Source organism: Hoplias malabaricus, chromosome 1 (genome assembly GCF_029633855.1).
Source record: "Hoplias malabaricus isolate fHopMal1 chromosome 1, fHopMal1.hap1, whole genome shotgun sequence".
In the NCBI taxonomy this organism is placed as follows: domain Eukaryota; kingdom Metazoa; phylum Chordata; class Actinopteri; order Characiformes; family Erythrinidae; genus Hoplias; species Hoplias malabaricus.
Window position 1 is genome coordinate 7292181 of NC_089800.1, and position 22226 is coordinate 7314406.

The 22226-nt window shown below is 40.8% G+C and overlaps 2 protein-coding genes across 2 annotated transcripts in view; one reads left to right on the forward strand and one right to left on the reverse strand.

Moving 5' to 3' along the window:
- The first annotated feature begins 441 nt into the window (after positions 1 to 441).
- Positions 442 to 3297, forward strand: LOC136668046 (dendritic cell-specific transmembrane protein). The gene is made up of 3 exons (XM_066645294.1): positions 442 to 1527; positions 2036 to 2368; positions 2862 to 3297. The coding sequence occupies exons 1-3, from the start codon at positions 472 to 474 to the stop codon at positions 2919 to 2921; spliced, it is 1449 nt and encodes a 482-aa protein (XP_066501391.1). The 5' UTR covers positions 442 to 471; the 3' UTR covers positions 2922 to 3297.
- A 184-nt stretch (positions 3298 to 3481) lies between these two features.
- Positions 3482 to 22226, reverse strand: part of dpys (dihydropyrimidinase) — a 23211-nt gene continuing 4466 nt past the window's right edge. The window contains exons 3-9 of the mRNA XM_066645284.1: positions 21659 to 21838; positions 18195 to 18384; positions 14585 to 14741; positions 13830 to 13971; positions 12728 to 12870; positions 5360 to 5567; positions 3482 to 4323 (exon numbers count right to left, since the gene is read on the reverse strand). Coding sequence (XP_066501381.1) covers positions 4249 to 4323; positions 5360 to 5567; positions 12728 to 12870; positions 13830 to 13971; positions 14585 to 14741; positions 18195 to 18384; positions 21659 to 21838 — 1095 coding nt within the window. The 3' untranslated portion in view covers positions 3482 to 4248. The remainder of the gene's footprint in view (positions 4324 to 5359; positions 5568 to 12727; positions 12871 to 13829; positions 13972 to 14584; positions 14742 to 18194; positions 18385 to 21658; positions 21839 to 22226) is intronic.

Genomic DNA, 22226 nt, shown 5'->3' on the forward strand with positions numbered 1-22226 from the left:
AGATTAAACTAGATAAAAACTAGATTTAGTAATTTCATGACTTGCATAGTGCACTATGTATTTAAGTCCCGCTCCGGCTGACTGTCTGTGAGGAGTTTGGTGTGTTCTCCCCGTGTAAATGTGGGTTTCCTCCCATGGTCCAAGTCCCATGGTGGATTGGCAACCACTGTGACCCTGAACTGGACAAGCAGTTACAGACAACGAATGAATGAATGAATGAATGAATAATCTTTTTTTGTCTTCCACTGAAAGTTAAGGTTTTTCCCTTCCCCTGTAAAGTTGCCATTTTGGGAGATACATGTTTTTCAACACACAGCAACATGTATACAGAAGTATCTCACGGATACAATATGGACATAATTCAGAATAAACCATGCTGACGCAATAGTGATGTGTTGACAGTGTGATTTATTCACACTGGCTTCTGATTTTCATAGAGAATTTTCTACCTGCTTCGAGATAAATCCAACAATGGCGATTTACTCAGGCAAGCTGAGGGCAACCGTGATTAAGACTTCCTCACAGATTTGTAGTGTCTACACAGCAACAGCTAAAACAAGCAAGACGGAGAAGCTCCTTCTGGTCGTCTCCTGCTTGATCACCAGTCTCATTTTGGCTGTCCTTCTCTTACTCGCCCTCCTCTTCCCCTTCAAATGTGGCTTTGTGACCTCCGTTGCTACCACTGGTGCCTTCTGGCTCTGCATCACAGTGGCCATGTGCATCTCTCAGAGAGTCCGCTGTTTTGGGACGCTCTTTCTGATGTCTATCGGCTTGAAGCAAGGCAGGAGCTTGCTCATCATGGCTGGCAGCACAGTAGTGATCTTCCTGAACATTCAGAATATACTGAAGAACCTCAGAGGACTGGCTAAATGTCTGCTCTGCACGGTTAGAGAGAAGTTAGTGGCCATTAATCAACCACCCATCAGCAACTACATCAAAATGTTGAAGTGGGTCTCTCACCAACTAAATAATGTCCTACCAGAGACACTGTCGTTTGGGAAATATGTCGCAAACCTCACTCTTACACCGACCATCCACTCGCAGAACTTCACAAACAAGATAATGGAAGTTGAAAGATCCCTGAATGCGACTGCAGAGACCATGCTGGATGTACTTGACACTGTGTCCTCCACAGGAAAGAAGGTATCTCCAGTCTTAGGTGTGGTGTTATTGCTCATTCTCACAGCATTGTACCTAAGACGATTTCGCTCTGACCCGGAACACGAGAACATCTTCATCACCAGAAAGTTTATAAAGTATGATGAAAGGCAGCGTCTAGAGGGAAAGCCTTCAGTCTTGCCCCTCAGCAAAAAAGAGTCCCAGCGTTATATTATGGTTCCATCGGCTGGGTTTACAAAGAAGGAGGCGACCGCCATGTTGAAGTTCAGTATCCCCATCGTAACTCACAGTCTGGCCTGGCTCTTCTTTGTTGGCGTGGACTCTTTGCTGTACTGGATTGTCGTCACTTTGAGGAGGAGGCTGGAGGAGCTGGAGCCACTCCATGTTCCTATGGCAGTGGAAGTGGAGGTAAATTCTAAACCTAAACAACTTTCTTCAGGCCCCACTTACTCTAAGTGGGCTGGGGCTACTCTAATGCCATTTTCAGTGGTCTGCCATCGAATACCATTTCTAGGCTACAGGAGATTAAACAAATCTGCAGTTAAAGTCATTACATACAGCGACGACACATTCATATCACCCTCTTTCAATAGATCTCACACATATTACGTCTAGGTCTCTCTATCTAAATATCCCTGTCTAGGTTTCTCCATCTACGTGTCTGTTTGTTACCCTTTGGTTCTAATAAATGTGCTGTGTTATCAGTCAGTCCACCCAGTCATGACACACACCTGAGCCACTATCTGATTTTATATAAATAAAATGTATTTATCACATGAAACAGGTTACAGTAGAATCATAGTCAGTGTCACTAGGTCTTGTGAAAGCGATTGAATTGTTAGTGTCATGTGTGATGTTTTACACTGCTATATATCCACTGTTTTACGCTTCCTCATTTTGTCCATTTCTGGAACAGAAAGGATCCTTTTTCGCAGGCCTTGCCATCGAGGGAAAGAAAGATGTGAAAAACTTTTCCTACGATGTGTCAATTTTTGAAAAGCAGTGCCTACCAGATCCAGAGTTGTGGCTCTACCAGTCTGTGCTCCCTCTGACCATCATCTTCAGCTTGCTGCTCCTTCTGGTCCTGGTGTCCTCAAAAATGGACCAGCTGAGGCTCCTGGTGTCCGAGCACTTCTTCTCAGATCACGCCGAGGAGAGGATTGCTGCGCTTCATGCAAAGATCCTGAGCAAGAGATCCAAGAGAAAGGTCCAAAGTATAAAGGCAAGACTCAAGTCCTTCACCACACAGGTGGGTTTTCTTCATTCATGAAGCTGGACCTCGTTTTGATCGGGCAAACACACATCCTAATCAGAGTTAATCACACATTTTCACTAATGACTTTTAAACAAAACAATGCAGCAACAACAATACAGCAGTTTTCACTTTGGTGCGTTTTTACTCAACGTGCTTAACTTAATTAAACTCTTTCTGAAAAGTAATGAATAAACACAACAAAAATTACAGAACACAGCTTAAAATGAACCACACACAAAAGTCCAAACTGCAACTACCAACTGAGCTGTAAGTGATCTCAGTAGTTTGCAGTGAGTTTGTTTTTAGGAAAGTAGATTTGATGGCAGTAATTCTTCCATCAGTAAAATATGCCAGTGTAAACAGAGTAAGAATTAAGTAATGCCCTTTCAATTCCTCTTAAGTGAAGTGTGAAATCAGATCTGACGTCAGTAATATCACTACTGAAAAATAAATCATTACCGTAATCATATTTCTTCTTTTTTTTCAGCTAAGATTTTGGTGTCCCATTCTCTTCTGTCGTGAACAAAACCTTGAGAAAATTTCATGAGGTTTGTTTTCAATTGATGTTTCTCATCGTCTGTTTATTTGTAATGACTTTTGGATTGAGTTCTGGATGCAAAGCAGGCAAATGATCTTGCAAATTTGCTGTAGATACCAGTTTATTGTCACTATCATGTTTTAAACATTGTTCTTGCAACAGCTCAAGCATGTGTACAGTAAATGTTGTGCAGACATCCTAGCCACTTAGCCGACTTTGGGCAAACTGTTACTGCTGTTTAAAAGCACTTATGCATATAGAATAAGTGTTGTTTTAAAATAAGCGGTTAAAACCAAATGGGCTAGTTCTGAATGTTTGGTTCCGGATTTCTCCTCGAGGCCTGGATTTGAAGTTCTGTATTGGATGTGTTGGCTTTTTTAATATATATATTAAATATATATTTAATATTTTGACACAATTGTCTTGTACATTCTTTGATTTTATATAAACTTTTATATGTAAGTATTTAATAAAGCATCTATGCTGAATTTATTGCTGATCTTAAATTTAATGATTCTTGAAATCAAAAAAAAAAAAAAAAAAAAAAGATAAAACGATACATTTTTTTTTGCGCTATATCAACGTACTCTTTATTGGCAGTGCATTTTACTGTAAACCACATCAAAAGCTACCTCCAGACGTTGAAACACTTCCTTTTGTATGAATGTGAAATGTTTTCTCGTGGCCACACACCTGGATCACCCCTGGATCCAAGACCATGTCCACTTTAGTTTAGAGACACTGTTTATCACTAAAATACTTCCAAAGTAATGATCCAACTTGAATCCATTTTGTTTACATTTCAATAAATTAGCTTAATGTTAGGCCTGTCATAATTACATTAATTTAATTTATGATGATCTTAATATTGCCCATCGTTACTGTCATGTTTGTTTACACAATGAATATCACCAATACTTTAGAGACTTGCTCTGTTATGATCATGTTTTCTAGCTTTTTCTGGAGCCTTTATGTGGATTGTTTAAAGTAAATTACTCTTTTTTTACCAATGTACTGCTCTTTTAAACGGGTCTAACTGCATCTTATGCTATAATATTATCTATATCAGTGGCATTAAATAGTCTTAAAATGACTATTATTTATAGCAATTATTTCAGGGACAATATAACAATCGCATATGACTATTGTGACAGGCCTCATTCATAAAAGTTACTCATGAATAATTAAGTACTTTACACTCCACAATTGCTTTTATCTGCTTCTCGGTGCAGGATTAAAACTCTCGGTCCCTTTGGTGAAATTTGTTCAGTCCCTTTTGGGTAATTAATGATGACTCCTAAAATTCCATGAAGAATTCAATGAGCTTCCCTGTAGTTTATGAGCCATTTGATGCCAGAGAAATGACCTCTCCATCATAGGGCTTCCTGACCACTGCACTGGGCTTCCCTACCTGAAATGAGACCAGAAATAGACAAAGATAACTCAGCTTGGTTTTAAGTTGTTTCAATACTGGACATTTACTTTAATGTACAGGGGTTGGACGATGAAACTGAAACACCTGTCATTGTAGTGTGGGAGGTTTCATGGCTAAATTGGAGCAGGCTGGTGGCCAATCTTCATTAACTCCACATTGCACCAGTAAGACCATGTGCATCCAATGGTTCAAACATTGTGTCCTGAAGGCGGTGCCATGTATCAGGACGACAATGCACCAATACACACAGCGAGACTGGTGAAAGATTGGTTTGATGAACATGAAAGTGAAGTTGAACATCTCCCATGGCCTGCACAGTCACCAGATCTAAATATTATTGAGCCACTTTGGGGTGTTTTGGAGGAGCGAGTCAGGAAACGTTTTCCTCCACCAGCATCACGTAGAGACCTGGCCACTATCCTGTAAGAAGAATGGCTTAAAATCCCTCTGACCACTGTGCAGGACTTGTATATGTTATTCCCAAGACGCTGTATTGGCCGCAAATGGAGACCCTATACAATACTAATAAATTATTGTGGTCTAAAACCAGTTCCAGTTTCATTGTCCAACCCCTGTAACACAAGTGAATATGAACAAAGTGCAAAATTACATTTAGATTCAAAGTATAAAATACCTCTCCTACATACAAACACAAATACAGAATCCACAACATCCTCTCTGCCTGTTTAAAGAAACTAGAAGCTGATTCTGTAAGTAGGAATCAGCCTCAGAAGTGTGTTAACATCATTTTTTGTACATAACCAAGAAAAAGACATATCTGGACATATATGTTACTTCCCACAGGTTGTGGTTGTGGTAGTATTGGCAGAACTAAACCTTCAGTAAAGCTGCTTACTTCTGCAAATCAGTTAAATTTGACATTGTGAAATAAATGTATGTATATAACATTTTAAAACTTGCATTACAAACGAACAGGATCAAAACTGTATTTTGTTGTTGCGTGACCCTTTGGTGAGTGTAACGGTGATGAGCAGGAGCACTGCGCTCTCACCTGCTCCCTCTGATGAATTCTTTTGTACACAAACTCAGCATAGGGCTTTCGTGGGATAAATCTTCCCGTTCCAGGTTCAGCGAGCACTCGGCCGCCCTCGTAAACCACTCTGCCCCCGGATATGGTCACCAGCGGAACGCCATGGCACACCATGCCCTCAAATATGTTATAGTCCACAGCCTGGTGGTGAGTTTTCACTGAAATCATCCTGTAAAACACACAACAGTCTTTTACTGATTTAACCAGTTAATTTCTAATCTCCACCTGCTGCAGTTTCATCACACCATTGACGACCACACAATTACCTCCAACCAGCCCTGGAATATAAAGTGTGTTTGTTTGAAATGTTATTAATATAAAAAAAATAAATAAATGGTTTTGAAAATGCTCCAGGGTCATATTTTGTTGAGGTTTCAAAACTCTCCCAGGTCACTGTCTGTGATTCGTTTGGTGTGTTCTCCCTGTGTCTGTATGAGTTTCCCATGGGTGCCCCAGCGTCTTCCCACAGTCCAAAATCACATGTTGACTGGTGGGCTTTGTGTGTGTGATTGTAAGTGTAAGTGTGTGAAATTCACATCAGTAATCACACAGCTTTTCTTTACTGAACTTTCTGTGTAGGAGCTTCATCAGATTGTGGTTGATTCAGTGGTTCCTATTATCTACCACTGATATGAATAATGTATATTAGACGGTTATTTAATTGAGACTGTTATTTAAGGTGTACTTCATTAAAAGTGTAAAGTGCATGAAAGCAAATGGGTTCAGTGCTCACTTTAATAATGTGAAGTGACTCACAATTGTCTTTCAGACCCTTATTTGTACCTTTATCATTTTTGGTGACATATTGCCTCAGGCTATGATACTTAGTGAAACTCACCATTAGCTCAGTTAACACTGACTGCAGCTGAGCAGGTAATGGTTCAATAATTTGTCTGGACAGGACATGTCTCAGACGATTCAAGGAACAAAATGGTGATGATACAACATACATAACATAATAATAACCCTCGCTCCCTGCATTTTATATGCATATATATATATATATATATATATATATATATATATATATATATATATATACACATACCACACACAACACCACCACAGCTCAGAGATAAGAGTGGCTTCTTACTGCTCCCCAGCCCATTGCTAACGGGACTTTACCCAACTAGCCAAAGCTTGGCATTGGGCATCGCAACTTTAAGCTTGTGTGCAGCTGCTCCATAAAATCCTGTATCATTTCACGCTTTTCTATATAGATTAAGTGTCTAAGACTTGTCTGACATTTTAGACCTCAGAAAATCTTGATTAGGGCCTCTAAAATAACCCATTCTTATGGCCCTCAAATCATCTTGCTATGGTTCCCCAAAATCTTGCATTGGTTTCCTAAATATCTTGCTTAGAGTCTCTTAAAATAATTTGCTACGGACCCCAGAAAATCTTGCTTAGGGCCTCTAAAAGAACAGACACTGTGCCTGGGCCACGCTATCGAACAGCACATAATAAGCGATGTAAATGAAATGCTGCTGTGTGTAGTGTGCTCCTGCAGGGCAGAGGAAGTGCGGATGAAGGTGCAGCTCTGTGAGCCATTCTTACACAAGCGTTCAGCTCGTATTAGCCACCGCTCGGTTAGCGCCATGTCTGAGCATGCGCTCGGCTGCTCAGCGACTCGTTATAGGCCTTGCGGGAGTTAGCCCACATTCACACGCACAAGAATCCGCACAGCTGGCTTATGTAAGACACATGGCCTTCTGCTGCTTCCAGTGTGTAGGAGTCAGTGTGTGTATATGGTTTCCTGTTAATACTTCCTGTTTCCTTTTGTGAGGAACAGAATATTAATAGAAATACATCAGACGGTTGAGTTGTCCTGAATCCTCTAATGACCTCAGTCTAAGATCAGGCTTTCGTGTACACAGCGTACTTACTCATATTTATTTATCAAATGTAGCTGCTCTTTTAAAATACAACAAAAAAAAAAAGTTTTGTTTTGATTGGGTCATGCAGATGTGCATAACTAATTACACACGCCAGGTTTGAATAAAATGTCAGTTTTATTTTTAATGAAAAAATGTATTTTCAGTGGTATCATATTTAATAAATTAATTCCTAATACATTAATTTACTGTGGATTTTCTGTATGGTGGAAGCAGCTGCCAAAAATGACACAAGGTTAAACTGTAATCATCCAAATTTACTGTTTGGGGATTTTGGATGATCTGTTTTGAGGTAAATAATAGGCATCAGATAAGTGCATTTACAATATACAGGGGGTCCTCGACTTACGACATTGATCCTTTCCTACGTCACGTCGTAAACCGATTTTCGGTGTAAGTCGGAAGATACGTACATACTGTACGTAAATAACATACTGTAAGCACTTATCCTAACACCTATCCTCCTCGGTCCCGAGCCGATTAACCGTGTATTCTTCCGCCGCGCACACCAAACACGAAGTTCGCGTTACGATGTTTACGACGCAAAACCACTTAAGTCGAAACAAGGCTTTATACAGTAAATGGGAGATGTGTCGTAACCACGAAACATCGTAACTCGGGACTGACGTAACACGAGGACCTCCTGTATTTGAACACTGGTGCTGTATCTGTACATTAAACTATTTTCCCCGTCCCTAACAGTTCAATACCCATTAATCTTTCACTTTTAATGTAGTACTTCATTTAATTTCTGTTGTTTAAAAAATAGCTGTGAACGTGTACTGACCTTATATAAAATTAGTGTAGCAGTTAAATAAAAACAACCTATACTTAAGAAAATAACCGAATCCAAAACACCTGCCCTGCACCCAGTTATTCCTGTTCACTCTCAGACCCACAACTCTGAACAAGATGAAGTAGTCACAGAAAATGAATGATTTTGAAATAAAAAAAAGTGCAGGCTTAGTTTTGACTCTTCATTATCCTTTTACTAAGTACAGGGAAGGTTCAGTTTGAGGAAAGTTAATTAAAAAGTCGGTTCGGTTCGTCCATATTAAAGACCACACTAACAACTGACAACAAATGATACCAATCAAAAATAGACACAACCTGTTCAACTGTACACAAAGCTATCAAGGCTTTTTATTTAATTTTTGCTCATTGGGACTAAACCTTCATCCAAAGGGAAGTAGTCCGGATTAGAGTGATATTTGATATCTGAGTGTGATTTTTTAGTCATCAGGGAAATGTGCATCGAGCCACATTTATAGTTGTAACACGACAGATTTCTGTAAATAAACTTAATATAAATGTCAAATCTACAGCATCACACAGCTGTGTCACTGTTTGTGGGTCAGTTGACAGTGATGTCGTCATGAACTGATGTTTACTGTTATTTTACCCTGAATATGAATGAATTAGATTAATGAGCCCAGTGTTGAGATATGTTCTATAACTACAGTGACATTTTTAAGTGCTTTAAATCAGAAGAGCTGCTTACTGCTGAAACCAACAGACACACATTGCCTTCATTTGAATACATGGACCTCAGTGGCACACTTCTTTTTTTTTCTCTGCACATAGGTCAATGAAGTGAACACACATTTTGTGTGTGTGTGTGTGTGTGCCTGCAGCTGTGAAGCAGAACACGCTGCACACGTTACCTTTTATGGTTCTATCATTTCAGCCAATCCACAGGCTCTTATTTTGCGTCACAATGACAGTGCTGTAGTAAATGCACTAGGTCTGTTGTTAATGAGGAAAGGACAGAACCCACAGAAATACAGCAATACAGTCAAATGGCACCAGAAGAACAAACGTAGTGTCTAAACTAAAATTGCTTCTACTGTACACTTCGGTATTTTACTAAGAAAAGATTGTGCTTATCCACTTTCAGTTTCCACATAATTTAAGATCAGGACTCTAAAGCCTTTGGGTTCCTGGAAATAGAGGAAGATATGAAAGTGCAAACAGCTGCAAATAATAAAACATAGAATCAGCGTTTGTATTAAATAGATCTTGAAGAATGAAACACTCATGACATAATCAGAGCAAAGAGAATGACCAATGAAATATTGTCTGTCACTTATACTGTCACTTAGAGTATGTTCATAAGTTATAAAATGTCATACGTGTTAAGCAATACTATTTACATGTTTTCCACTTAATTCATTCAATGTTAGGAGCGTGAAGTGCAACACGACATTCATTCATTTATTTTCTGTAACCACTTTGTCCTGATAATGGCTGTGATGGTGTTTCCAGGTGGAACCTACTTGGAATCAGTGGGTGCCAAGCAGAAACACGCTGTACAGGTCGCCACTCCATCTCAGGGCATCGCACACTCACTCAGTCTCACATCACTGGACTATTTCACACTAGGTGTGGGCAACATAATATCGTTCATATTATGTTTTTCTTAATTCGATAAGGCTTTTGCCATATCACGGTATTGTGACGTAAGTGCGAGCTTCCAAACGCAGGCACGTGGACAGCTGGGAAATATATCGCAAATATCTATACATTCCACTGATTTTTTTATTTTTTAATTTTTTTTTTAACACGAATTTGAAAATGACCATATTCGTTATATTGAGTATGCCGGGGACACGCTGGTTTCCATGTGAGCACCCACCTACGAATGTGCACACAGACACATACATTGTTCGTGTATGTTGCTCGAGCAGTTCTCAGCACATTTATCACCCTCACTCAGGTGTACCTCTCTGATAACTGAGAGTAGGTCAATAATCGACAAAAATGAAACCACTGGTGAAGCTTTAATTCCAAAAAAAGGGCGCCGTTCCTCAGCCAGAGGGAGGGGCTGACACGCTACGGCTCCCAGAATGCGCTTCTCATAGGTCATTACTCTTATTTAGCCAATCAGCAGCCAGACTTAGCTGTCCATTACTTAGTGCTGCAGCCAATAGAGCCACAGTCCGGCCTACAGGGGTTTGTTGGTTTTGTGGTGGCGCTGAGGAGAAGGGTATCTCTGCAGGCCGGAGGCAGCTCCAAGTAAGCGCGGAAGAACATTTTAAGCACGACTCAAGCATGTAGCTGGCTTCGAGATTTGTAGTTCAGTTCTATTGTCAGTATTTCTCTACAGGGATTAGAGAGGCAGTGTGTGCACATCTGTGTTAGTAATGGGTGCAACTTAATGTAGAATACATTCATTACAAATGTGTCCTCAAATATTTGTACATATGGTGTATTTCTGAAATAAATTAAACTGAATAAATGAACTATATTAAGATACATTGATAGCCGCCTTCGGGCGGCACGGTGGTGAGGCAGGTAGTGTTGCAGTCACACAGCTCCAGGGACCTGGAGGTTATGGGTTTGAGCCACACTCCATGTGACGGTCTGTGAGGAGTTGGTAGGTGGATTGGCGACTCAGTGTGAGTGAATGTGTGTGTGTGTGTGTCGCCCTGTGAGAGACTGGTGTGTTCCTGCCTTGCACCCAGTGATTCTGGTTAGGCTCCGGACTGGACCCACTGCGACCCTGAATTGGATAAGCAGTTTCAGACAATGAATGAACGAAAGAATGAATGAATGAATGGGAGTCCTTCTACAAATTCACATGCACAATCCAGGTAATAATAAAGGGAGGCTTTCTGACAGTCTAAGCCAGTGTTATCCAACTCTGATCCTATTCTACCTGTTCAATCAAACTTGATTCAACTAATTGTGTGAGTAGGGTGTTCCGGGACCTGGTTCTGATGCCAAATCAAAGCATGTGTGATCATCTGAACACAGGGTAATACATAATACTCTACAACAAGGACATACTTCTGTAAAGAATCATTTAAAACCATAAAAAAGGAACTAGATGAAGTACAGTGAACTTCTCCGAATGTCTGTTTATATTCTTAGTTTTAAGTTGAGCAACATTTCCTTAAAAGTTGCACCACTATCTTGGAATTCATTAAACCATAACTACATTACAGTGAACTTCCATCTTATTAAGTTCACCTCACTTGTAGCTACATGCACTGACTATACTGTCATATACACCTACTTTGACTGGTAGGTTTGCTGAATATTACGACTATTTGCACATTTTAGCACCATTTCTACCATGTCCATTAATGGAAAGAGCTGCTTAAAATATTTATTTCAATAGTGGGCCATTTTCTACAGTGTTACTTAATGGTTTACATATTTAAACTGATTATAATTCAATACTGTGCTGAGTACAAAACAAACAATACAGTCCTATAATTCTGTAATCAAATCAAAATAATGATTGTAGACATGAGACAATAATGGATTTCATAAGTCTGCAGTTTACCCTATAATCAGATTACCAAAAATATATAATTAAAATATCAGAAGTACTATGTATTTCGTTTTCACTGAAACTTAATATTTTAAACTATAACTAGTAGAGGGTACCTAGTTCTGTTGGAGAGAAATTATGCCCTTGTTTCAAATCACAGAGGCTGCTTTTCCTACATTCGCCTTCCACAAAACATAGATCACCCACTTGCTGGTTTCCGCCCACTTGCTGCGTACGCCCCTCCCACTTGTTGGCCTCCGGCCTGCAGAGATATGTAGTTGGAGCTGAGAGAAGCCTACCTGGAATCATTGGGCGCAAGGCAGTAATACACCCTGTAGGGGGCGCTAGTCTTTCACAGGGTAGAGAAACAGATAAGTGCTTAAAAAAACTTTTTTTTTTTTCATTCATTCATTCATTATCTGTAACCGCTTATCCAGTTCAGGGTCGCGGTGGGTCCAGAGCCTATCTGGAATCATTGGGCGCAAGGCAGGAATACACCCTGGAGGGGGCGCCAGTCCTTCACAGGGAAACACAGACACACACATTCACTCACACACTCACACCTACTGACACTTTTGAGTCGCCAAAAAGTGAGGAGGAAACCTGGAGGAAACCGGAGCACCCGGAGGAAACCCACGCAGACACAGGGAGAACACACCAACTCCTCACAGACAGTCACCCAGAGGAAACCCACGCAGACACAGGGAGAACACACCAAACTCCTCACAGACAGTCACCCGGAAGAAAACCACGCAGACACAGGGAGAACACAACAAACTCTCACAGACTGTGAACTGAGGAGTGGATAGAGGACTGAAATATATTATTGAGTTTTTTTGTCCTGCTGATGGAAGGGGACACTTTTTTTTTTACATTTTGACAAAAAAAAAAAAAAGTTTCCGATCCTAAACTTTCACTCAGAACAATATTTGTGATTGTGTACTAGAAGATATTCAGAAAAACAAAATATCTTTTGCATTTGTGTCATCCCTTTAGGGTTGGTTTTCAGTGAGAAATCGGTGAGAAAGAGAAATGAGATTTAAATATTTTGTTATTGCAGGAAATGACTGATTTCTAAAGGGGTAATCCTCTCAAAGGTGCTTCATCTTTAGTGAACCATATACATAACTGTACTTAATGTAGAGGTGTATTTACCTTGTAGCGTTTGGATCCCAAATTACCAGGTCAGCATCTGAACCCATGGCAATCCTCCCTTTCTGGGGAAAAAGGTTGAAGATTTTCGCTGCGTTGCTACTGGTGACTGCTACAAATCGATTCTCGTCCATTTTCCCGCTATGCTGGAGAGAGTAAACGTTCATATTGTGAGTGTTTTGCTGTTATTCCCTGGGGCTGCTTCACCCCCTACCCCACCCCTACATACGCAATGGACTCAAAAGGCAGATTTAAACTGTGCCGCAAGCAGGTCATCTAACACTCCATAAATCAAACCACATCATTTTCATTTTCAGCAAGCTAGGCAAAAAACTGAGCTGTACCTAGGGGTCACCTGGCAGGCACAAACTTTCTCTTCCATACCACTGCTGAGAGCTGAAACAGCACTGTAAACCCAATTCATTTTACTCAGAGGGTTAGGGGACAATATTTGCCCTCATTCATTTGTACTGTGCAACATTCAGCCAAGAAAAAAAAAACATTACAAAATATTTTTTGGTTAGAAATGTGTTTCTGAACGTTAACTATTTTAGTACGAATATAAACATACATTATTTGTAGATCAGAAGGACACAATTTAGAACTGTATTACTTCTGGTCGCAATCCAGCCATAGCATAGTTTTTTGTTCAACTGCCCCTGATTTTATTGAAATAATCTGAAGTATTGATTGTTTACTGTAAATAAAGCTCTGGATAGTGTCAGTCCACCCTAAACAAATGCTTGTTATAATTTAACTTGTGTTGGTTGTATTTATCATTATTATTATTATTATTATTATCATCATCATTGTACTGTATCCCTAACGTCATTGGTTTGAATTCTATCTTCATTTCGTGTTTATGTGCATTTTTTCTTGCCTTTTACTTTTTTCTATTTAAAGTAGATTAATCACTCTTTCTCTGTTCATTTGAATGTGTTTACGACTTTCTGAACTGATAAACTGTTTAATCATGCTCTATTTATACATCCGTATTTCAGAAAACTGATTGAGTCATAGACTTAAAATGGCTTCTTTGAAATCTGCTGGGTAACTCTGATTCTGCAGTAAAAAAAAAAAAAGTGTTTTAAAGCTTGTGACTGACCACCCCTTTCTCCCATATGACAGACATTCTGTCCTCCACTCCGTTGACTCCATTGGGGATTCTGGTGAAGTCATCTTTGCCCAGAGCTTTCTGACAAACCGAAAACGTGCAGTTGTCTGTGCCTGTCACTGTCAGATCATCACTGCAACAGAAAAGAAATGAAAAACTTCAGTGTATAAATGTGACACTCCCCTGGTCAAATGAAAAAAAGGTTAATGACTTGTGGCATTATAAAGTAATTTACACTTATTGAAAATCATATAAAAACATAAGAAATGTGCTATAATCTTTTGCTCAGGCTACGTTTAATATTAATTAATCAAAAGCACAAAAAGTGACTGTGGATTAAAGGTGTAAAAATGCATTTACAGCAGTTGTTAACGTGTCATTTAAGGATCTGCTTTGTGAAAATAACATTCATTCATTGTCTGTAATCGCTTATCCAGTTCAGAGGTGGGTCCAGAACCTACCTGGAGGGGGCGCCAGTCCTTCGCAGGGCAACACACACTCACACATTGACTTTGACATTCACAATTACGGATAATTTCAAGTGTCACACCAATCCACAGAACGTGTGTTTTTGGAACGTGGGAAGAAACCGGAGCACCCGGAGGAAACCCACACAGACACAGGGAGAACCCACAACCCCAGGTCCCTGGAGCTGTGTGACAGCGACACTACCTGCAGCTCCACCATGCCACCCGTGAAAATAACATATTTTTAACTTAATTTCCAAAAAGCCTCCATCTACCTACTTAGCGAGTAGGTCCATCAGGTAGTCTGGAGTGCTGGGGTCAGGCCTCAGTGGAGGTCCCATCACAAATCCTGCAGCATGTGCCCAGTCTTTATTCCAGTAATGAGTGCCATCAGTGCCCAGTCCGGCTGCTATGGGCTCCCCAAACACAACTCGGCCTGGAGGAATATTTTCCACACAGCAGATTGAAGAGGTCAAGGATAAAGTTCAGAAAATATAGAACAATATTCAGTTCAACACAAGGCACCATAACTTAATATAAATGACTACATTTCAGGTACACGGCCAGTCCTTCACAAGGCAACACACACACACACACACACACATTCGTTCACACACTCACACCTACGGACACTTTCGAGTCGCCAATCCACCTACAAACGTGTATTTTTGGACTGTGGGAGGAAACCCACAAGGATTGTTTTGCCACTCTTCTCAAACCAAATCAAACCAGTTTATTTATATAGCACTTTTTTTTTATTTTAACAACTGATGTCATAAAGCAGCTTTACAGATTTAGTATCAGAAAGCCCCACTTGAACAGATGAAGGCAACAGTGGCAAGGAAAACTCCCTCAAGGCTGGAGGAAGAAACCTTGGAAGGAAACAAGATCCACAGGGTACCCATCCTCATCTGATCACACAGGAAAACCCCAAATACATACACTTGTCATTGGAAGGTCTGGAGAAGCTTTGGTGCTTCATATCAATGTCTTTGTTTAAAATAATAACAAATAATAAACTATATAAAATGTTTATCTTGTCAGTTGCTGACAGCGGGGGGTAAGTGGGTGGGAGCGGTCTGGGACTTCACTGTTGAGCCTTCTGGAGGTGTCATGGGCTTAATTCAGTGAAACACCGATGAGGGGAGGTGCCGAACTGATGACCCCTGTGAAGATCTAGTGATGCCGTGGTTGGCTTGGGTACTCAGGTGTTAAGGGTAGCTGGTTGCTGACCGGATCATAAACGGCCAGATCAACCATAGGGTGTAGCTGTAGGATTAGAACAATGGAAATTGTGTGGCTGCTGGTGGGAAGAGAGTCGGGTGGGCTTTATGTGAAGCTCTAATGGATTGGAATAGGATATTTGGCATAGCACCGTGACATTAAAGCAACTCATTTACCAGAAAGCAACAAGATAACATTTTAATATTTCATTCATTCATTCATTATCTGTAACCGCTTATCCAGTTCAGGGGGGTCCAGAGCCTACCTGGAATCATTGGGCGCAAGGTGGGAATACACCCTGGAGGGGGCGCCAGTCCTTCACAGGGCAACACACACATTCACTTACACACTCACACCTACGGACACTTTTGAGTCGCCAATCCACCTACCAACGTGTGTTTTTGGACTGTGGGAGGAAACTGGAGCACCCGGAGGAAACCCACACGGACACGGGGAGAACACACCACACTCCTCACAGACAGTCACCCGGAGGAAACCCACGCAGACACAGGGAGAACACACCAACTCCTCACAGACAGTCACCCGGAGGAAACCCACGCAGACACAGGGGAGAACACACCACACTCCTCACAGACAGTCACCCGGAGGAAACCCACGCAGACACAGGGAGAACACACCACACTCCTCACAGACAGTCACCCGGAGGAAACCCACGCAGACACAGGGAGAACACACGACACTCCTCACAGACAGTCACCCGGAGGAAACCCACACAGACACAGGGAGAACACACCACACTCCTCACAGACAGTCACCCAGCGGAAACCCACGCAGACACAGGGAGAACACACCACACTCCTCACAGACAGTCACCCGGAGGAAACCCACGCAGACACAGGGAGAACACACCACACTCCTCACAGACAGTCACCCGGAGGAAACCCACGCAGACACAGGGAGAACACACCACACTCCTCACAGACAGTCACCCAGAGGAAACCCACGCAGACACAGGGAGAACACACCACACTCCTCACAGACAGTCACCCGGAGGAAACCCACGCAGACACAGGGAGAACACACCACACTCCTCACAGACAGTCACCCGGAGGAAACCCACGCAGACACAGGGAGAACACACCACACTCCTCAAAGTCACCCGGAGTGGGAATCGAACCCACAACCTCCAGGTCCCTGGAGCTGTGTGACTGCGACACTTATATTTCAGTTTTTGAAAATTTCTAACATTAGAAATTTAAACATAAACTAAAGTTAAACTAAAAGCTGTGCGGATGAAATTTCCTCGTCCGAAAGTCATTAACGGTGAGTGGTGTCCGTGTATTCGTGTCGTTATAGGGACAGACATGATGACTTTGTTTGTTAAATATATATTAGACATCAAAAGGCTGGGCCACAAACATGAAGAAGAGATTATGATGAATATTACCTCAACAACGTCCAACACATTTTTGTTTGAGGCTCCAGTAAAACACCGAGCTCTCTCCGCGTTGGACGGTTGAGCGCTGAGGCGGCGCGAGTGTGTCCCAATTCAGCTCTCAACTCTCTGACCCCTTGAACACTTCAACCCTGGTGCCTTCTGCTCACCTTTCCACTTTTCATTGACAATCATTCAATAAATGATTTAGGACTTATTTCCGACCGGACGCATTTTTTAGGTCCCAAAAAGAGTACTTGTCTGAGTAAAAGAGGACGTTTGGTCACCGCCGAACTGTTCCAAATTTAGCTCACGAAGTGGAATGGGTGAATTAACAACAGGCAATGTAGTAGCGCCATCTTAAGTTCTCTCTGTGAAACATGGCTGAAGTAACGGTTCCTATACGCGCATGCGCGTTTCAACATTAGGCGTCAGTAAGGGGAAATGTCTCTTCTAGGCCGGTCCGGTAGGCGGTCTGGCAAAAAATAAATAAAATAAAATAAATACATAATATTAATTATAATAATAATTATTATTCTGTTTAAAAAACAAGAAGAATAAAAAAATATATAAAAATATTAATAAAGTGATAGTGGCATAGTCGTCTGGGGCTGGAAGCGTCAGTCAGAGTGTTCCACTTCCTCTTTAGTGTAATTTATGGTGGTGGGTAATGGCTAGGCGTCCGAGGCTGGCAGCACTGGAGGTTAGCAGCAGGTTTGGTGTGGACCGCAGTAGACAATCTTCCATAAATGAGCCACCTTTTTCTCAGATAACAGTAAAAGAAAAAACCCTTCCACTTGATTTACTGCTACAAAGTGTGTGTAATAATAACTCTCCCTATAACGTCCATAGGACAAACAAATAACACAACACAAACAAATACAAAACAGGCTGCTTTAACAGTGTTAGTTTCAATCATGCTCCTATTAAAAACATGTATCTCCATTCCTGTGGATATTTATTTTACTACATAATTTGAACACAGCAGCTGTCCTTCATACTGTGTGAAGATTTCATGACGAATAGACCAATAGAAATGCTCCAAAATTACTCTGAATAAAATCTTTTTCCGTGTTGGGAGATATATTTATTTATATATATATATATATATATATATATTTTTTTTTTTAATTGGACAGCGACAATATGACCCTTATGCAATTTGGCATGTTTTGAAAGTTGAGCCAGGATATGGTTTTAGATTTGGAACCATGCTCTGCAAGAATGTCAATAAATCCAGCTTCATGCTTTAGATCTCAGTTCACCCACCATTTCTCCGAGCATTAGCCACCACTTTAGCTGCAGATTTGCTCATGACATGGACCACGTACAGTGGACAGTTCACAGAGTGGGCGATGGTGATGGCGCGCTGAGTGGCCTCTGCCTCCACGTCCTCTGGACGACAGAGCTCATGACCCTCAGGTCCTGTGATTCCCAAAGACAACATCCTCTTGGCCCCCTAAACAGAAGTACACATGGATACCACAGTAACAATATACAGTAACTCTATATGCTTTTCAACATTATAATTATCCTGGGTTCAATATCCGTCTTAAACCCCTCACAAACAGTGGCCTGTGTTCTCCCTGTGACTGAGTGGGTTTCCTCCTGGTGACACAGATTTATTTGACAATCCAAAACATGTTTGTAGGTCACCTGGCTGTGTGTAACTGCCCACACAAGTAAGTGTGTGATGGGCTGCGTTATTGTCCAAGTGTAACTGGCCAAGTGTTTCCAGGCGGCCTCTTTCCCCAACACAGCTCTGATCAGGATGGAGTAGTTACAGAAGATGTATAAGTCTTAATACATGTGTAATAATTAATTGTAGCAGGAATGTGGTTAAATTACAACACCATTTCCAAAAAAGTTCCAAAATGTTTAGTGTTTCTTGAAAAATGTTTGCCCATTTTGAATATGATGCCAGCAACACTTTCCAAAAATGTTGGCACTGGGTTGTATTTACTACTGGGTTAAATCACCTCATCTTTTAACAACACTCTGTAACGGTTGTTTGTTGTAGGATTTGAGCTGTTCAACAGCTCGGTGGTCTCAGTTATAGTGTTCTTTGTTTTTTTAGTGGGTGGACTAGTTTAGACTAACTACACAGAAATGCTGTTGTAATCCATCCAGACAGTGGGTTTTGGGAAGTTTTTCTGAGGCCATGCAGTGAAATTCCCAAGTTCCTTATTATTTGAAGTAAACATTGTCCTACACAGTTGCCCACACAGTTATTTTGAGTGAGTCCAAATCTTTACTTCTGAAAGACACACTTTTTTAATTGAATCATATTTTTTTTAGCATAAAAATTTCCCAATTTCAACTTTTGAATTATTAATTAATTCATTCATTCATTGTGTGAAACAACATGTGTTTTTAGACCGTGGGAGGAAACCAGAGCACATGGAGGAAACCCACACAGACACAGGGAGAACACACTAAACTCCTCACAGACAGTAACCCGGAGCGGGACTTGAACCCTAGGTCCCTGGAGTTGTGTGACTGCAACACTACCTGCTGCGCCACCATGCCGCCCCATTTGAAATATTGTCTTTGTTATATTTCCAATTACATATAGAGTTTGAAGCCCCTGGGAACCCATTTTGAAATTTTGTTTGAAATTGTTTGAAATTCTAAACTTGGGTGTTATGTGAAACGTTCAGCAAATTTTAAATAAAAAACACAAAACATAAATATGAAAAATATCTTCTCAAAAATGACCAGTACTGCTGTCAATTGTGAAATGGGCAGTTCTGAATGTGGGTAACGCTTATGTCACTATTACCCTCACCAATCAACTGGCTAACATAGCCACGCCTCCTCTCTGAGTCAAAGAGCCTGGTGAGCTAAAGCTTTCAAGCCATTAGTAAACAAGCTAGCTAGCTATCCAGCTGTTCACCAAGCTATGGGAAGGGAGGAAAAGACAGAACAAACAGAACACAAAACAATACAGAACGAACTGGAATGAATTAAGTCTGAGTACAGCCGAGATAGCAGCAACACTCGGTCGCCATGTTTAATGGCGTATCAGCGGCGATAACCACACTGGACCAGCACACAGAGCAGAACAGCAATGGGGAAGGCAGACCCAGTCGGTCGGCAGTACAGCAGAGATAGTGGCCACACTGGACCAGCGCGTAGAGCAAAGTAGCAGTGGTAGAAAGCGCCAATTTGGAGACGCTCTAGAAGGTATCCAGTTCGTACAATTATGCTAACATATATATAAAAGCAATCACACAAACCCATGCCACAGACACATAAAAGGCAAAAGACGTACGCAGGTTCGTACATGAACAGCTGTATAATGCCAATTTTACCCGCATGTGCCATTTTCTTGTGTAATGTTATCTTGTGTAAAATGACAACCCAACTTTTTTGCCCAACTTTTCTGGAAATGCACTCTTAATAATAAAGGTGATAGGAGAACCACTTTTGGTTCTATAAAGAACCATTTTCGCTGATATGTTTAAATTGGTAAAGAACTTTTGGACAGAGAGGTGGATTTTTAAACCTTAAGAAGGTTCTACACACAATAATTTCTTAAACAAAATTGGTTCTTCTATGGCATCACTCAAAGAAACTTTTGTAGCACCTTTATTTTTATGAGTGTGGAGTTGTAAACCAGGTTCTTATGGATTTTCCAGTCTTGTGTTGAGGCAGGGGGCAGTAGAAAACCAACTATAGCCATTTGAAATATATGTACTTAGCCCCCTCTAGTGGAAAGACTGAGAAATAACTAGTTGCCTGCCATTCCTATATATCAATTACACTTGCAACCAAGCTAACTAAATTATCACAAGTAAGCAAGCACTGTCATATGTAGTAACTGCCCTACAGTGAAATGTTAATGTTTGTTATAAAATAAAAACAATTTACAAAAGCAGTACTGACTTGTGCAACTCAAATTCAAGCTGAATAAAGCATTTTTAAAATCATAGTCTAAAATTTGAGCTTTTTTTAAATGGTATACGTTTGATAAATATGTTTTGTGGTGTATCACCAAAAATGAAAAGCTTAAAAAAAAATAACCAAAAGTGACAAAGACCTAAAAATGGATTTTATTCAACGATGTGAACGCAATACTTTAACTCTCACCCATTTCTGCAATCGCTTTATCTTTAGTCATCATTGTGCAACACCAGAAAGTCAGAGAGCAGTGTAACTTGAGCCAGAAGACTAATACATCCTGGTCAACCAGATCAACACACAAGTTCACACACATTTTTCTCTGAAAGCAGCCTTCTGCTTTGTGATGAACTCTCTCTTTATTATCTTATATCTAATTCTTCATCGTTATGCATGCCATTTCCCCATACTTGGTTAGTCCCGTTTGTCCAGCTGAGGCAGTATGAGCTCATTTACTCTGCTGGACAAGTACAAGCTCCTAAATTAAAGCTCTATCAGGGACTAGTTGCAGTCAGGTCATCAGGGAGTTAATGATTGTTGATGTCATCACCCTCAGCAAACATTTGAGCTTTATTAAACCATGGTTTAGTGATTTCTAGGCGATAACTGTCTGTATTTCGTGTGAAAGTGACTTCCCCCTCACGTCAGACACTCTTCATTCTTCTTTTGGCATTTGAGAAACGTGAAATTGCATTCAAATCATGAAGGAGCTGCGGCAGTGTTAGAAAGTAGTGGGGAATATATAGAAGCATAATTCAAATCACGTTCTAAGCAGGAGCATTTAAAAGACAACTTAAGGAGAAGATTTGCAAAACCATTGCAGACCTCACCTCTGCGATCAGATCTCCGTTCTCAGCGTGAACTTGAGCAATGGCTCCGATCTCTTTACAGTGAGAGAAAACAGCGTACAGCTCCTGGTCACGCAGCATGAACACATCTTTATACGCCATGAACATCTTGAAGGAGTTCACTCCCTTCTCCTGCACAAGAGTCTCCATCTCTTTCTTCACCTGAAATTTGTCAAACAGATTTTATATTACAGATTTATTACAGTCTCAAACTGTAAAGACCAACACGGCTCTGTTGAAAATAATTCTTAATATTCAAAATGACAGAGAGAGGTTTTTGATCTCTAATTTGAAAGAAAATGTACTGCGTAATATGCAAACTCTCCCCGTAAATTACTTAATACCTGGTCCATAAAATATTCATACCCATAAATTCATTCATTCATTGTGTCTAAGCAGTCACCCAGAGGAAACCCACGCAGACACAGGGAGAACACACCACACTCCTCACAGACAGTCACCCAGAGGAAACCCACGCAGACACAGGGAGAACACACCACACTCCTCACAGACAGTCACCCAGAGGAAACCCACGCAGACACATGGAGAA

Bases quoted from the DNA above. Each gene is read 5' to 3' on its own strand.
- LOC136668046 (XM_066645294.1), top strand. From the start codon at position 472: ATGGCGATTTACTCAGGCAAGCTGAGGGCAACCGTGATTAAGACTTCC. The intron at 1,528-2,035 runs GTAAATTCTAAA...TTTCTGGAACAG, and splicing joins CTATGGCAGTGGAAGTGGAG to AAAGGATCCTTTTTCGCAGG. The intron at 2,369-2,861 runs GTGGGTTTTCTT...CTTTTTTTTCAG, and splicing joins TCAAGTCCTTCACCACACAG to CTAAGATTTTGGTGTCCCAT.